Raw genomic sequence first — 18054 nt, 5'->3', positions numbered from 1 at the left:
GAACTTCAAGCCTATGGGTGTGAATAAATATCAACATCTTCTTACCTCTTTTGGTAGAATCGTTGCAAGATGATTTTGCAGTTCTTCAGTGAGATCGAGGATGAAGTTGACTGTGTTGGCAAAATATCGCCTCTGTACTCTGTCTTATAATCACCTAAGCACATATAACATTATGAACTGGCTTTGACTGTTTAGTTAAATGATATTTAGAAAAATGGAATATTAGAAGTTACCAAAATGTTTCCTTTGACAATACACTTTCTTCTTTTTTAGAAAGGAAGATTGCACAATTGGCCAAGCCCATTTATTAAGTATTCTCTTTGAGAAATATAATGTACTAATCAGTTAAGACCATTTCAGTCATTGGTTAACTCTAAGAGTACTTTAAATGTCTTTCCCCAAATAAATAAAATTGATTTACTTTTAACCTAATGTCACATACTTAAGAGGTGTTAAAAAATATTTATGATCCCTTTGAAGATGTTGATATGTACACAATATACATAGCACTTTATTAGCCAGCATATTTTAGCCTACATGGAAGTGAGCAAAGAAAAATAATAAACTGTCTCAATTATTCAACATATGAAAATTTGGTATGAAGAGTTCAGATAAAAGGAGCAAAATTTCAGTTTTTAACCCTATATTATTTGGATAACTTGCTCAATCCTCTCATATTAGATGAATTGAGTCCAAAAGGCTATTTCATATTGTATACAGTATCATTTTATAAATTGTGAAAAACGAAAAAGTATTATTATTATGGGGTATGATTCCTATTCTCTTCTACAGCCTTACGTGCAAAACAGAACTTATCACAGGATTGCTCCACTGTGTAGTTTAAACAACCACAAAATACACGGGAATGTAAAGAATATATCAAGACAAGCGGAATTAAAATTAGCCAGGAGTCTCGTATATCTGTTTACTACCAATAAATGTTTCTATGTTCAAAATTAAAATTTTACCTTCCTCCCTATCATCGCCTAGATTTCTTCAGTTTGCATTAATCCAACTGAATAGAGGGATTCCTTCCACTCCCAGTGTTGTTAGACCATGCTGTATCCCTTGGCTGTTGGATGAGCAATACTGCAATATACATAATGCCACTAATTACTCAGATCAGTTTCTGTGCCAGAATATGATACCGGAATATCATAAAGAAAAGAGATAGGGAAGAGTATCAGGCAAGGTCATTTTAATGTTTGCATTTCTTGACCATATATATAATGCCATGTATGAGAGAATTGAAATGGATGAAATGTAAATGGTCTCCTTCAAATAACATGTCCTAAAAACAAAAAAATATGCTCACATTGTGAAATCCATTTTTCAAATACACTGAAAGAAACTGTAAGTTATTAGTTAGATCATTATCTGTTCTACTTATTTGAATATCAGCTTCTCTAAATATTTGGTTATGTTTCTAAAGGTCAGGTCTGATTTTTCACAATGTGTTTATATTTTACAGATTGTTTACAGTGGGAAAGAGTTGAACCATCCTTTTGGACTGTCGCATCATGGGAATTATGTGTTCTGGACTGATTATATGAATGGTTCCATTTTTCAACTAGATTTGATAACGAATGAGGTGACATTACTGAGGCGTGAAAGACCACCCCTGTTTGGACTTCAGATTTATGATCCTCAAAAGCAACAAGGTATTAAAAACCAGATAAAATTGCTTCTGAGTTTCACATATAATAATATTTCAAGAGGTTGCATAAAGACTTTATTTTGACAGTGTTGCTGAAGTTTTCTGATAAAAGGTGTCTAGTCACTCCAAAGTCACTCAAATCTTAGACTTTGTTACCATAAAAATTTATTATTTATTGTTCAAAATATCCTGAGTGAGTAACTCTGGGAATTCTATTTAAGTGACGTTCAAGGTTTTCTCCAAATACTTCCTTTTTCATGTCATCTTCACTGAAAAAGGCTGTCATTTGAAGTAAAAAATCCTCAGTGTTTTCAAAGAGTCAGTATTGTGAGCAGTGGAAAAACTTTCAGTGTGGAAGGAACATTATGGGAAAATGTTAAAAAATACATTATACAAGGAAAATAGTATTTTTTAAAGTATCTTAGTATATTTATCTGATTAATTTCATATACATTTAAGGAACATTTAATTATTTTAGATGTTATAAAAGTGAAACAATCTACCATGATATTCATATCTTATTAAAATCAGATAATATTCTTGTATCTTTTTATCTACATCAGTTATTAATATTTATTAGGCCATCCACAAACAGCATGACTCAGAACTTAGGTAACAAACAAAAAAAAAGTTTAGTAAATTATGTGGTAGATTTTTGGTTATGAATAGTCACTGTTTCTCTTTTTAATACGGATATCCTTGTGAAAATTTAATGAACATTAAATTTTTTCAGTGTGTATGTTGGCAGTAGGAAGTTACCTAACAACAAGAGTTTTTTTGAAGATATTTTGGCTTAATCAGAGATTTGTAAAGCAAACTATCTTATTCAAGGGCTTCACTTTTTTCTACTGTATTGAAATTGCCTCACTGGGATAGAAATGCAATTTGATAAAATAATGGAAGTACATAAACTAAGAAGTTTCAATAGCTAATAAAAGATAAAATTGTCTTCAAAAAGAATAAAAATTGGGCTTCCCTGGTGGCACAGTGGTTGAGAGTCCGCCTGCCGATGCAGGGGACATGGGTTCGTGCCCTGGTCCGGGAAGATCCCACATGCCGCGGAGCGGCTGGGCCCGTGAGCCATGGCCCCCGAGCCTGCGCGTCCGGAGCCTGTCGTCCGCAACGGGAGAGGCCGCAACAGTGAGAGGCCTGCGTACCTCAAAAAAAAAAAAAAAAGAATAAAACTTAATTATTTGAGATGGTATAAGTTATACTTGTGGACAAGAAATGAAGAATAGAGGCAGTTGCCTGGATAGATCAAACGGTAATATTTTCTGTTCACGTCAGCTGCCCCACCACAATTGTAGTTTGTCTACAATGAACTGGAGACAACATTATGAACAGCAACAACCCTCCTCACCTGCTGCAGGCTCTTGTTTGCAGGACTGCTGTTCCCTCTAATTTTACGGTCACTAGTTTTCTGGATTTCATTATACTAATCAGTATACAGTCACATTTCCTGTTTCCATTTTCTTTAAAAATTGTTCATCTTGAATGTCGTCAATGAACTCCCCTCTGCCAAATTGCAGGACATTTTCACAGTCTTCATGTTCTTTAAAATTCTAGTTGCTTTAAAGAGTTCATTGATTAAATGCAACACATGGGATGAGAAATGCCTTGACTTACTGTAAAATGGACTTGCCCTTGGATACAAGTCCTGACATTTTCTTCTTCTGAAAATCAGGACCTGAAAATATACTTTCTTCCTTGCCTTTCCAACTTGTAGGAATAAGTGGCATCCAAATGGTGACTACCTAAATTTTATTTACTTTTACCTACACCTTTATAAAACAGATTCTCCAGCCTCTTGAAAAATTTACCTCAGTTTTATCTGAGTGTCCAGGAGTGTCTCACATATGTTCATGAATAACACCTTTATGAATTTTCCCTCAGGCCTACTTTACTGATAGCAACTGCGTGCCTTATCAGTGCCTCTGCTGTTTAGGTCCACTGGGACAACATGTTACCCTTGTGTACTGTACACTCTCCTGGTACCAGCAAGGATGCTCATTTTTCAGGCTTTACAGATAGCCTGCATTCCTTGTATTCCTCAATGCACTCACATGCCAATGTACTCCTTGCAGAAGAGGAAGGAAAATCCCACCCGTTTCCCCAGTGTTTGCTTTCTGTTGACTTCGGATCCAAAGGCACATTCCAAGTGCCGGTGGTCTACTTTCTAAAGAGCTCAAACTTGCATACACTGGGCCCATTCTAGGAAATTGTCCTGGACAGACACCATTCTGTCCACTTTGTCCTTTTCTCTCCTGTTACCTCTCCGCACACAAACCTCTATCTCTTCTAACCAACTTGTAAATTCCTCCTATCTACCAATGCATCATATATTTTCAAACATTTTTAAATCTCATTTAGGATTCAGCAGGAATCCTTATTACATTAATAAATAGGTATTATTGGTGGCGTGTGTGTGTGTGTGTGTGTGTGTGTGTGTGTGTGTGTGTGTACATTTTTACGCCATGTACATCTCCTGGAAAGAACATGGGCCTGAACCAGCTAACCTTGTATGCAATCAGAGTTCTCTGACATATTTTCTTCCCTCCTCTTGCAGGTGACAACATGTGCCGAGTAAATAATGGAGGCTGTAGTACATTGTGCTTGGCCATTCCAGGAGGCCGAGTATGTGCTTGTGCTGATAATCAACTTTTAGATGAAAATGGGACCACTTGCACATGTAAGTGTCTTTTCATGTTACACTCATTGTTTATAGCTGTCTTTCTGAGGCACAGAAGCAGATGAAACCAAAGGAATTAAAATCAAACTTGAAAAGAGAAATTCAGGTAATGACTTAGGTATAATTCTTTTTAGACTATAAATAATCAATGGAATTAATATCTAATACACAGATGAATAATGATAATGATGAAGTTTAGCTGAGTATCCTGTCACTGCTCCATCTAGTTTAATGAAAATTATAAATAAGTATGTGCCACAGAAGAAAATATTTCTTGAAATTAAGGAACCTCACCATCAGTAGTTGTAAGTAAAAATGCATAGTTCTTGGTTACATAGATATTTATTACTTTAAATAGCATAGAAAGCTCAGTTATCTATACTTGGTGGTGAATAGCAAGAAAGGAGGCAATAAGAGACTTCCGGGGAATTTCTACACTTTATCAAAATAGAGAACTAACTGAATTGCTTGACCTGGATTAAAAGCACTTGATTAACTTTTGCCGACCTTCCTCAGTTTACTTCATCTTGCTTTTCCAATGTAACCCTTTTGAAACTTGTCCTGTCTACACACATCATGTCCCTTAGGCACAATGACAGCAACGATGCCATGCATATATTGAGTGCAATATAAATATTTCTGGAATGACTTAATCTTGAATTGTGTGTTACTCATGATTCTCCAGAGAAACAGAATCAATAAGATGTACACGTATAGAGACAGAGAAGAAGATTTTTTTTTTTGGCTCTTGCCATTATGGAGGCTGACAGTCCCAAGATCTGCAGTCAGCAAGCTGGAATCTCAGGAGTGCCATTGGTGTAGTTCCAATCTGAATGCTTGGTAGGCCTGACACCCAAGAAGAGCCAGTGTTTCAGTTTGAGTCCAAAGTCAGGAAAACCGAAACCAAAACCAAAACGTCACAGTTCAAGCAATCAGGTAGGAAGAATTCCTGTTACTTGCAGGAAAGTAGGCCTTTTTTTCTATTCAGCTGATTGGATGAGGGCCTCTCACATTAGGGAGGGCAGTCTGCTTTAATTTGGTCTACTGATTCAAATGTTAATCTCATCAAAAACACTCTCACAGACACAACAGAGTAATGTTTGACACAAATCTGGGCACTCGGTCGCCTAGTCAAGTTGACACATAAAATTACCATCACAAACTTGAATAAATATTTCATGTATTTCTCCATTAGTTATAATGATGTCTCTGGGAGGCAGAAGAAGAAATAAGTGTAACAAAGAAGACTTCAGCTTATCTGTGATGTCTTATTTCTTTTAGAGAAGAAGAGATGTGGCTAAAAAATTTTTTTAATGTGGATTTCTAAAGCTGATTTAATAAATAGTAACATTTGAGAAATATAAAAACATTAATGAAAAATCTATTTATAATGCCATTATTCAACAATAAGCTTCTAGGACATTTTCATGGGGATCTTTATAATTATATATCATAGAAGTTATTATTTTTTCTACTACTAATAATAATCGTAGTTAACATTTATTGAATTCTTATACTGGATGTGGCATTTTAAAAAAAAAGGTTCATGATTCTCATTAGTCCTTACAATAATCGTATAAGGAAGATACTATTACTATCTCATTTTATGATTTAAAATTTAGACTGAGAGGTTAATAACTTTTAGAAGTTCATGTAATTAGTATGTAGAACATTTGGAATTTAGATCCTAAATTATTTCATTTTGGTGATTGAACTCTTAATTATGTTATACTTTACAAATTTTGGATCGTACTAATATAAATTATTTTGTCCCTTATTTTACTTAATATGAGCATAAGCATTTTACCATGTAACTAAATGTTTTCTGTAAATATGATTTTTAATGACTGCTTTTTAAGCTATTTGTCACCTTTTCCTACTTGATGTATGGTATTATTTCTGATACATTATTATATATTATTTGTGTGTTACTGTACTGTTTATGATTCCTTTTGTATTTGACCGTATTGTCCATGGTTAGTTTGTTATATCTTCTCATCTTCTTTAAGCCTTTGGAATAAATATCACCAATTAAGTTCTATTTCTATAATTTTGAGTTTCAACTATTTGAGATGAGGACTTTGGCTTCCTTCATTCTATTCTCTTCATCTTCCTTAATTTCACTTCTTATTATAATTTAGGATTTCTGACAAGGAATATTATTTTGAATTATCAAACAGTAAGTCTCTTTAAAGATGTTTTAACATTTATAGATTTTTGATCAACTTTACAATATTTTCTTTTAGACCTGGATCAGTGCTTCACTAGTTGTATTGGTTAGTACTCAAACTTTTAGTTCTTCATTGTTTATTAATTTTCACTGATGTATAGGAGAGATGGAGTATAATTTGAAATAACTTCTTCAAGATGACTACAAAAAATGTATATTGTAGAGTTCTGTATTCCAAATATGTCTCCTTTGCCTTTATATGTGAATAGCAATTCTTCTGGTTATTAATTGTTGACCAAACAAATTTTTCTTCAAAATTCGAGAAATATTCTTTAATTAGATTTTGAGATAATATACTTCAAAGCACAAATATGAATGTTACCTGTGGGCAAGGTTTTTTTCCCATTATTAGTAGTATTTTAAAAATTGCCTATATATTTTCCTGTAGAAAGTAATTCTCTGAAGTGTACTTGCTTTGATTCATCAGATGGTATCCCTTCCTTTGTTCTGTGGCATTATTTAGTAATTTCCATTTGGTTGTTGTTTGCATCAGAAGAGAGGAGATCTACCAAGACCCATAGTTTGGGAATAGACAGGGATTAAGCTAAGCATTGCTTTGAATAGCATAAAGTCTGTCCAGTTGCCTGGTAGATTAAATCTTATCTTAGTTATCAGGATAAATGGTATGATTTATGTTTACATTTCATAGTTTAATTTCTCCCACAGATTCTTCTAAGATTATTTTTCTGGTACAAAATGAGATCCTTTGCTATTCCAACTGAATGATTTTGACATTTGAACAGATGAAATGCACACATACAGACGCACATACACACACAGATAGTAACCTTTGTGGACCTCCACCAGGTCTCATCCTGCCTTTGCTGTACCACCAGAATTCCTCTCAAGGATGGAAAGTAACACTGCAGTATCTCCTTTTTGTGGTAGGCACAGACCTTACAGTCAGCACTGGAGGAGCAAAGGGCCTTTTTCCCTACCTAAAAATAGACAAGCTTATTCGGTTTCTAGTGGTATAACTTAGAGAGGCTTCTGATTGAATATTTAAATCTAGTCTTCTTGGTCTTGCAAAAACGTCAAAATTCACTTAAGATAGTGTCAATAGAATAATCAAGAGGCTGAATTCTCAAGGATCTTGTGAGTTTTCGTTCTTTATCTTTGTTTTCATCATGGGAATTTGGAGGGAGAGCTTATACATCAGGTACTAATATCTAGATGGTTTTTACTCTTTAAATTTTCTAATTAGTTCTTTAATTTTAGTTGTGTGAGTTATAATTACTTGTATTGTTTGCCTCCAAATTATATTTCCTATTACCTTCATTCTTATTCCCCGTTAAAAATTTACAGATTCCTTATGAGTTGGCATATATATGTGCATATTGAGATTGATTATACAAAAGATTTATCACTGGATATCTCTGTGTAAATAAAAATTAGGTGGCTTTTGGCTTGTAAAGAAATACTGTACACAATATTGGTCATGTAGCTGATGTTACGAGATTTGTTATGATAGTTCACATGTGATTATATATCTGGTGAAAATTAAAGGAAAGTTTTCTGAGACTCTTGGTGTCTTTTTAATACTTACAATTCATTGCTGAGTTAATCCCAATGCAGAAAAAGGGGATTAAAAAAGAAGATTGTTTTACCTATAGTCGTTACACTAAACAATGTTAAATCAACAAAAACAGGTGAGCTTTTATTTGAGAATTTATTATTGCATTTAGTTGTCAAAATTTTTACTAGATTTTTAATATGGCATGCAATTTGTCTAGGTTCCTTTCAAATATAATAGGAAAAATCAAGAGAAATACTATAGTATCTCATTTATTGAAAAGAAGTCAAAGTGTGTTCGTATAAATTATTCCAGTTTCTATTCATTAGTAAAGGTTTTTATAAGGAAATTTCAGCCTTAGTTTGCAGATGAGGAAATTACAGTGCAAAAGGACTACAAATAGAGTTTGTGGTTGCAGAGTATAGTGCAAAACAGATATCAGTGTGTCACTCACGTCTCATTAATGTTGATTTCTCTGGGCTTCTGATTTAGTTCAGGCTAGATTATAATTTTGTGAACTGGTCTCAACTGGATTAATTCTTTAATCTGGATTAAATCTAAATATGTGAGCAAAACGAAAATACATGTTGCAACCACTGAGATACGATCATCCTGGTTTTAGTCATCCTCAGTGAATTGGCATCAAATGAACAAAAACCCATTGGCAGATGGTCACGCCAGAAATAAACACCAACGGTTGTTTCTCAATGAACCTGTAGCAGAAGGCAATGCCAGAAAAGGCATTCACCCAGCAGAAAAATATTGGCATGTTACGTGATTGACTGAGGATGTATTCTAATGCCATGCCTGGAAGGAATCAAGAATGAGAGTAGGCTGGACTCTTTGTCCTTGTGAATTTCGTGTGTCATGGTCAAGTCTTCTCATAATTAGAAATGAGGCCTGGTGTAGCATAGTCACTGGAAACTTACTGCCCTGGAGAAGCATATGGAAAGCCAGTTGATCAATTATCAAGTGAGTTTTTTTTAAATTTATCTTGATGCCTTTGTAGGGAAAAATCACATAGCATAGAAAATTAATAAATGAGGACAAGAGTAATCCTGAGAATGGAAGTTAAGCTCCTACAAAAATAAAAAAATGATAGTCACTATTTCTTTTAAAATAGCAGCATAATTTTGTCTAGAGTAATGAGACAGTAACATAGTAATTCTTTAAATGCCTCTTTAGTGGCCTGGACAGAAAAAGAAAAAGAACAGAGCTTTCCAATATGCCTTAGTCCCAAGAAAGCAACTTAAACATTGCCCCAAATATTGGTCATCCAAGGGTAGCATTGCACAGTTATATGTCAGTGGTACTCTGTGACCTCCTTCACCTTCTGGAACACCAGATACATTACTCGTCAAAAACAGTGCTCCACCATGGCTGAGCCATTTATCTGTTCAGCTGTGACAAGCCTTATGTTCTAGGATATATACAGTCTAATGTGTAATAAAAAGTTTAAGGCAGTAAAAAGTTTAGAAGCCCCATCCAGATGAATATGTATGGCCTTCTGTGCGTAGGAAGATTATGTACCACTTAGGTTTGCTGCTCAGAAGACCACTCTATCTAATGAAACGTCATCCTGCTATGGTCTAAGGAGAAAATTCCAAAACCATAGCAGCATTTTTCATGCTGCCTTCCAGTATAGGCAATCTTATCCAGAGTCATCCAGCAAACTACAACTTCAAGTTTTCTTTTAGGTTTTTCTCTTTCCCTGCTCATATCAAGGGATAATTAAGAAACTCTGTACTCCCAAAATGCAAGATACAGTTTGTTAAGCAAATAAACATATCATAATATGAAGCATATAAGGACAATAGGGAAACTTTATTTTATTTTTGTCCTGGGACTAATGCTGTGATGATATAGTCAAGAGCAAATTATCAATTGAGAGAGGAGACAAGAATCAGTTTAGAATAGATTACCACACTGAGGTTGAAAAGAAGAAAAGCAAAATTAGAAATATAGACACTTGTTCATGGGCACCACAGCTTATTAAAACAAGACCAGGGACATATGTTATTAAATCCAGTCGCTGGGCTGAGATCCAAATAGATGATTCAAAGCTAAAATAAAATAAAAATGGTTTATTAGTAAGGTTTCTTCATTTACCTCATTGAATCTCGACATTAGCTCTAGCAATCACTCTAGCAGTTTTTACCAAAGAAAATAATTAATTCTAGAGTGCATATTTCCCTTTGCAGTGTATTGACAAGTCCTGCAGAGACCTTCTAATTCCACTGCTCTAACAGCAGGCATCATAGGATGTGTGAGAACTGGCAGTTCCTTGCCAGGCATGCCATGATTCATGTCATTTTATTTCTGATCCTGGTTAAATTAAAGGATTGTTTATTACTTTGTCAGTTTTCTTCCTGGTGAGATAATGTTGTAATATTTTTACTAGAAGTGACCCTGGCTGTAGAATTACAGGTTTTGAATTCAGTTTTCAACTTCACAGTGCAAAGTACGACTCTGAAGCAAAGCTTGTAAGAATAGCATTTGTTAATATATGGAAAGCACTTTCTGGCTGTGCCTACATCCCCAAGTGCAATATGGGTTCTGTCACATTAAGCACTGGAAGCAAGAGACATACATGGAGCTTTTCCTGTATGTTTGCTTTCTTGGTTGGCGGGGAACTTTATCACTCTTTCTTTCTCTCTAGCTACATTTCAGTCTTTTTTCCCTTAAATTAAGCTAACTTCATTCATGTACTTGGGTGAAAGGAGAAGAGCATTAGCTGCTGAGCCAGTTGAAGTAATAGTGTTTTCCTGAAGTATTTATTCAGTCTCCAGAGGTAGAATCTCTCATTACAATAATGGCTGTAATGTAGAATTATCAGTCTCTGTTAATTCCAGTAAGTTGGGCAACAAATAATTTTGAACATCTCCTCTACAACTAGTTCTGTTCTAGGCACTGTTCTGTTCTGTATGTGGCGTTATCCTTCCTACCTTCAAAGACCTCATAAAAACAACTAGATATGTGAAAGTTAACTATAAAATAACTCCTTTATAGAAGTTTGTACAAGGTGTACAGAACACTAATCTTATTTTCTTATGAATGCTATTCCCTCTTTTAATGATGCCAGATATACTTGCTTCATCATCTTGTTGATTCTTGCAAAAGTTGGTAGATTGCCTGGCCATCAGCTAGGGTCTTATGATAGATGATGTTGCTACCCAGTTCCACAGTTAGGTCAACGCTGAGAAAAAGACCATGCTTTGGGATGTCTAAACTGCCATCTTATCCAGATTATCACCTATCACATTAAATTTTATTGTGATAATGGACATTGCTGGCTCAAAAATAACCTGTCTTTTATCATTATGTATGTATCCTGAGCAAACCTAGGCAGCGTTGATATCATGGTTTCTCTGTGATATAACAACTGATTCCATCTGGGAGACTTGGGTTAGGGCTGATGCCGAACGCCCTGGGAGACTTTGAAAATCAGAATCCAGTTTCTTAAAAAAATTCTTTACTATTATGAAGGGTCTTAAATTTTCCCCTAATTGCAATCTAGCATGTTAGCCCACCAGCGTTTCATAGATTTAGACAGAAGACATTCAATCCTTTGATCAGACACAAAGGATTTTATTACTCATGGCAAAGCAGGTTGCTGAAGTTTCATGTGCACCTTGGTTCTTCTTGCCCTACCCCACCTCCACATCATGTGAGGACCAACCTTTGCCCTGAAGAGAGACATTACCTTTACTATCCTGGTCAAGAAACAGACTTGCTCTCTGCTCTGAAAGGAAGCTCTGCTTCGATCTTCCAAGACTGTTAGCTGCATAAACATCCTTGAAAAAAAGTCCAGAATAAAAACTGACACAAGACATGTAGAAACACCATGGAGAAATGCCTCTCCAACAAATTACAGGGGTTAGAATAATTGTAGACAAACTTTAAAACATCAAAAATATTTGTATATGTTTTAATGCATCTCTTATTACAGATATAAGCAATGCCTAACTGCTGTTACAAGTGATATTGATATGTTTGAATGACATTGATATAAATCTTTATCAGATGCAGTAGATATAAAAAAGTTATCTCAGGAGGTAAGCTCTACTGGTTCTCAAGCAATTATTCATAACCTATGATGAAAAACGTGAATGAAACCTTAGACATCACTGTCATCTGTTTTTGAAAATTTCCACATTTATATGAGCAAACATTTAAAGATAACTGACCACTCACATACGTTTGAAACAATGTTTAAAGCAAGTTTGGAAATTCTTCCTATTTGCATTTATTCCGTAATGATCGACATATCACTTGAAAAACATTTGAAGCCTAAGTAGACTTAGAGACCTTCTCTCTAAATTGATTATGTTAAGAATATTTAGTTTAGAAATATCAATTTTCTAGGGTAGTTTGTCTTTCCATAGACAAACGAATCTTCTTAAATATAGATATAATTATTTAGAAGAAACTATAATTTCACTCTTGTATATGGATACTTTTGATCATTCCTTACAACTGTGGGTTGAGTTATTTGATCAAATGACCCCATGAAAGCTAAGCCTTTTAAATTGGTAGGATTGTTATCAGAAGAGAATCAATGGTTTCTTGGGTTTTTCGATCCTCAAGCTATGCAACAACAGAATTGGCTTACTATTTCTTTGGAGTAAACTATAGAGAGACTACAGAAAATCTTAAAGCTGAACTTAAGTGGCGAGGAAGCTGGTGACATCTCAAATCAGGTTTCTCGTCTGATGGAAATTTTTTTAAAAAACACTGAGAGACTATTGACTGTTAGGCTTAATAATTATACAGTAGAAAGTAATCAAACTACTAGTTCCAGTTCTAAGTTGGGCTTATATAGAGTCAAAAGAAACTATACCACCCTCAAAGATCTTAAGGTCTAATTGAACAAACAAAACTCAAAATAAGGGAAATTTGCATGTTATCAATGGTCAGTTCTAGAGATTTGAGAGAAAAGCTTGATGCTAGAGATGGTCAGACACATCCCAGATTACACTTCCACCTTTTTTTTTAATGTGTGTGGTTTTTTTCAATTAATTAATTTGATTTGATTTATTTATTTTTTGGCTACGTTGGGTCTTCATTGCTGTGTGCAGGCTTTCTCTAGTTGCGGCGAGCGGGAGCTACTCTTCGTTGCGGTGCTCAGGCTTCTCATTGTGGTGGCTTCTCTTGTTGCGGACCATGGGCTCTAGGCATGCGGGCTTCAGTAGTTGTGGCACATGGGCTTAGCTGCTCTGCAGCATGTGGGATCTTCCCGGACCAGGGCTCAAACTGGTGTCCCCTGCATTGGCAGGCGGATTCTTAGCCACTGTGCCACCAGGGAAGTCTCTACACCTCCACCTTGTCTTGAGTCCCATACTCATTCCCAGTTGCTGCTATAAAAAGGCACCCTGGGGTTGAATAGGAGACCCAATGATCTCCCATTTTTGTTTTTATTTATTGCAATTTCCTATTTGAGATTTGTTCTCTTTCTTTCTCTCTCTCTGAATATGTATATATATGAATATGTATATACAGGAATATGTATATATATAATATGTATATTTACAAAATTTGTTACTTTCAAGTGACCTTACGGAAAGACAACATTAGAGAAATTGCTGCTTCTGCATTTTGTTGTTGAAAAAGATTAAACAGGAAAAATTACTGTCAGTTCCTGTGTACAGTGTCCGCTTGTCTGAGAGGGGACAGAAGACACATAGGATTACCTTTGATCTAACTGAATATTTCATTTACCACACTGATTATTTTTCACCCTTAAGGCCTTAAATAAGAATCTGGATTATATGGGACGCGTTTCCTTGCCCAGCCCCACGCATAATTCTCTGAAGCAGATTCTCTGCAGTTATGGTTCAGAGTCACATTCCCTCTTCCATTCTTTGCAGCAGGGAAAATGTAAGGGTTAAGGGAGTGAAACACAGAGTGTTCTGGAAAAGCCACATATGTTTTCTCGTTATTCCTTATTATTGGAGTGCATATAGGTTTTGTGACAGTTCATCAGTCCTAAGCAGTTACCCAAGATAAAGCTGAAGGCTATCAGAACTGGGGTGGAAAAATTGGCTTGTTTCTTCTAGTAATAAACCAGCTTTTGATAATTCAACACCTTTTTCAGTCCAAGAAATACAAATCATTTACTTTAACCATTGCCACATTCCCTTCACTTTTCAGACTCTACTGAATCCACTCAAAGAGAACAGAAGAATAGCAACACTTCCAATTTGCGAATAAATCCCAATCAGTGGAATTCCTAACATTTGATCAGAGAACATGGGATATATGGAACATAGATTCTGAGTATATAACCATTTTGATTAACTTAATACTTCCTTGAATACTTAACCACAGCTGAGTTTGTTTGTTTTTTTCCACTTGCAGACCAGCGAAGTAAATACAGCCATCAATGCTGTGTGCTATTCCCTTGTCTTTTCACTTTGATTAGTTTTTGGTGTACTTATGTGTAAGGTGGAGGTAGTAAAATTCTTTGCCGTGCCTTCTTCATAGGTTGTCATGATGATCAGCTGAGACTATGAATAAGAGCTCTTTAAAAAGCAAAACTACTAACAACATAAATATAAGATGGTATTGTATTATTGTGGTTATTATTTTGGAGACAGTTGCTTAAAATGTATTTTTAGAATTCTTAGTAGAATAATTATTGTCAGGAAAACCTAAAATTTTCTCATTTCCAGAGATGGTTGCCACTACAATGTTGAGATGTTTTCATATCCTCTATAAAATGAAATGAGATCAGTATTTTGTTATTATAACAAAATTTACATTTTAATGAACTGAATGTATCTAGTAGTGTTTATATACCTTGGATTTGTTTTAACCGTAGTTAATCCTGGAGAAGAATTACCTCACATTTGTAAAGCTGGAGAATTTCGCTGCAGAAACAGACACTGTATCCAAGCTCGGTGGAAATGTGATGGCGATGATGACTGTCTAGATGGAAGTGATGAAGATTCAGTCAGTTGCTGTATGTTCTCCTTCAAGTTATGTTAAAACTTTCCAAGTCTTTGAGTGTGTGAACTATCAAAGCAGTTTGGGAAAATCTAAAAGTATCATTCATGCAGATTGAACTTAGCTTTTTTTTTTTTTTCAGTCATCCTTTCGTATAGAGATTAGACCTTAGATTATCTCCTTTGCATAGTTTTAAAGCACTGTTTTTCTCATCCTTCCCCATCTTTGAATACTACCGTTTTGCTTGCTCCAGAAATTCTCTTCTTTCCTATTTTGTGCTGTCCGCGCCACCGTACCATTGTTAAAAGGTTGCTATAGGAGACCCTTCGGATCTCTGAATTTAAAGATGTGGAAAATCAATTTAAACTCCCCCAAGGCAGAATTACTGGTACAGAAGGTCACGATCCACTCCATTGCTCCTTGGCAACAGAGCCTTGAAGATGATCCAAGGAAACAGACATGGGTTTGGAATATGTTATTACCTAACTTCACTGGCTCAATACATAGTAGGAAACACATAGGGACACTCAGACTGTTAAAGAAATTAAAGGGTTGATTTTTCTCCCCTTTAGCTTCTATTTAGCTGTTTATCATTTGCTATAATAGGAATAGTTTCATATTTCTGGTAGGGATGAAGAAATGTCCTACAAATATGGAAGGAAAACAATTTGAGAAGCAGATTAAGTAAACTTTTGAAAATACATTTGAGAAGAATCACTACCTGAATGGTTTTGAGAGATATGAAATATTTTTATATGAAGAGAGGTATGTGACATTTATCTTTTGTCTTTTGATTTGACTTATATATATTATTTTTAAAAGAAAATGATTTTTTTTCAGTTAATACATTTTTTCAGTTAAAGTGGCTAAACTAATTGAGAGTTCATTGGCAACCCTCCATTTTCCTTTTTATTTCAATCAAGAATATAAAAATAAAGTTTTAAAGATTCCCTGTTAAGAATGAATAAAATTGGTTTGAGCATCTATGGCATACAATTTGGGGACAAAATTCCAAGAATATAGACTTCTAAAAATAGTTTCAAATTGTATAAAAATACATAATACATAAATTGTAATTAATACATAAATCTAATACTACTTTCTCTTAATTTCCAAACATGGACTCTGACTTCAACATTATGAACTTCTTATTTTCAATCCTGTTCCTGTCTATTCTCTATAAAGTGTGCCACAAGTAAAATGTTAAATACCAAATTGATAAAATTAGCCAAAAATTTTGGAGTGGGAGGAGCATTTCATCTAAGGGTAGATTTTTTTTTCCTACTTTTTAACACAAACAATGTATTATTTATTTATTAATAGATCTTTATTGGAGTATAATTGCTTCACAGTACTGTGCTAGTTCCTGTTGTACACCAAAGTGAATCAGCCATATGCATACACATGTCCCCATATCCCCTCCTCTTGAGCCTCCCTCCAACCCTCCCTATCCCACTCCTCTAGGTGGACACAAAGCACCGAGCTGATCTCCCTGTGCTATGCTGCTGCTTCCCACTAGCTATCTATTTTACATTCGGTAGTGTATATATGTCGATGCTACTCTCACTTCGCCCCAGCTTACCCCTTCATTAGATTAATTGCCTCATTCCTCATGACTCACAGTGTTTACTCACGGTTACAGTGAATGCTCCCTGCGTATCAGCTCCCTGCATAGTCACAGAGTGCACAAATAGAGCACAGATATTGCATCCCAGTATTTAGGAATCAGTCCTGTAGGTCCCTGTTATGTGTGATTGTTCTTTTCACCAACTCATAAAGAAACTCATCTCCTCTATGAGTAGAGGGGGCATTACTACTGTTAACTGTAATATTAAAATTCCTAGTCAATATTTTTTTCTTTCATTATCTTTATCACATCACCCAAACCTACACCATGGCCTTTTCCTGGTGTCTTCTACTTTACATATAGTCCATATTCAATTCTATCAATAAATCTCATCTCTTTTACCTCTTAAGTTATTAATTTTTTATCCTTACCTCGTCTAAATCTTCACTGCATAAATCAGGCTCCTACCTGAGATGAATGCAGTGGGTGCCCTGCTGTTACTCCTGCCACTATTCTTCCCTTAACTAAAAAGCCCACTTTCCACACTGCTTCCAGAGTGATATTTGTAGAATGAAATTTAATCTTGCCATTTCAATAACTGCGTAACCAACAAGATAAATTCTAAAATCTATTGACTCCACAGAAAGTACTTCACGTTATGTCTCACATTTACGTTTTTAGCTTTAAATGTCTATCATGTATCCAGTTAGCCTCTTTGTCCTTGTCATGTTGAACTACATGTAAATCTCTAAAAAATGTCCTTCTCTTTCTTCTGTGATATTGCATTGTCTGTTCCCAGTTATGGAGTTCACCGTAGTTTACCATTACCTCCATAGGGAAGTCATTTTTGAACACCAAATATCTCCTTCTCGATACAGCCCAGTTGAGTTAAACATCTCTTGGATATTCTCTTATTATGGTAGTTGCCAAACCATATTGCAATTTTATGCTTACTTATTTGATGCATCTAATAGATGAGAAGACTTCCTGAGGAGACACACTATGACGTAGCATCTTTTTAGTCTCAGAGTCTAGAACAGCAACTAACATGTGGATGAATGAATGACTGAATACATGGGGCAATGGAAAATTAAACATCTCTGGCCACCTCCCAGCAGTACGGTGTCTTCTTTAAACATGCTTGATTCTGAGCAGCATTAGATTCCTGGGGTTCCATGGTTAATATTTCAGCACTGCATAATTCATTTCAGGGGATTATTTTTTATTGTAAGTACTCATAAGCTTCGACCTTGAATTCTGTTATCATTTTACTTCTCAACTCCAAATCACAAGACAATGGATTCTATTTGGTCCTCCTTTTTAACCTCCCATTTATAACACTGTGAAAATTGCAAGGTCTTTGATCAAGCTTCACTGAAGTGCTTATGCATAATGTTAATACTTTAAAATGTTGACCCTCTAATATATTGGATGACTTTGATCCTCCTGAGCA

At 35.2% G+C, this 18054-nt stretch overlaps 1 protein-coding gene across 9 annotated transcripts in view; it reads left to right on the top strand.

The window, feature by feature from the left end:
- LRP1B (LDL receptor related protein 1B) overlaps positions 1-18054 on the top strand; it is a 1831517-nt gene that overhangs the window by 1086987 nt on the left and 726476 nt on the right. For all 9 annotated transcript variants that reach the window (XR_013828854.1, XM_079925113.1, XM_079925117.1 and 6 more), the window contains 3 exons: positions 1472-1661; positions 4224-4346; positions 14910-15050. Coding sequence is in view for 8 of the 9 variants with exons in the window: in XM_079925113.1 (XP_079781239.1) it covers positions 1472-1661; positions 4224-4346; positions 14910-15050 (454 nt within the window). In the remaining variant the exon portion in view is untranslated. The remainder of the gene's footprint in view (positions 1-1471; positions 1662-4223; positions 4347-14909; positions 15051-18054) is intronic.

This window comes from Stenella coeruleoalba (assembly GCF_951394435.1).
Source record: "Stenella coeruleoalba genome assembly, chromosome: 6".
NCBI classification, from domain to species: domain Eukaryota; kingdom Metazoa; phylum Chordata; class Mammalia; order Artiodactyla; family Delphinidae; genus Stenella; species Stenella coeruleoalba.
Note: the sequence above shows the minus strand (reverse complement) of the source record. Positions and strands in the feature narration are given on the sequence as shown.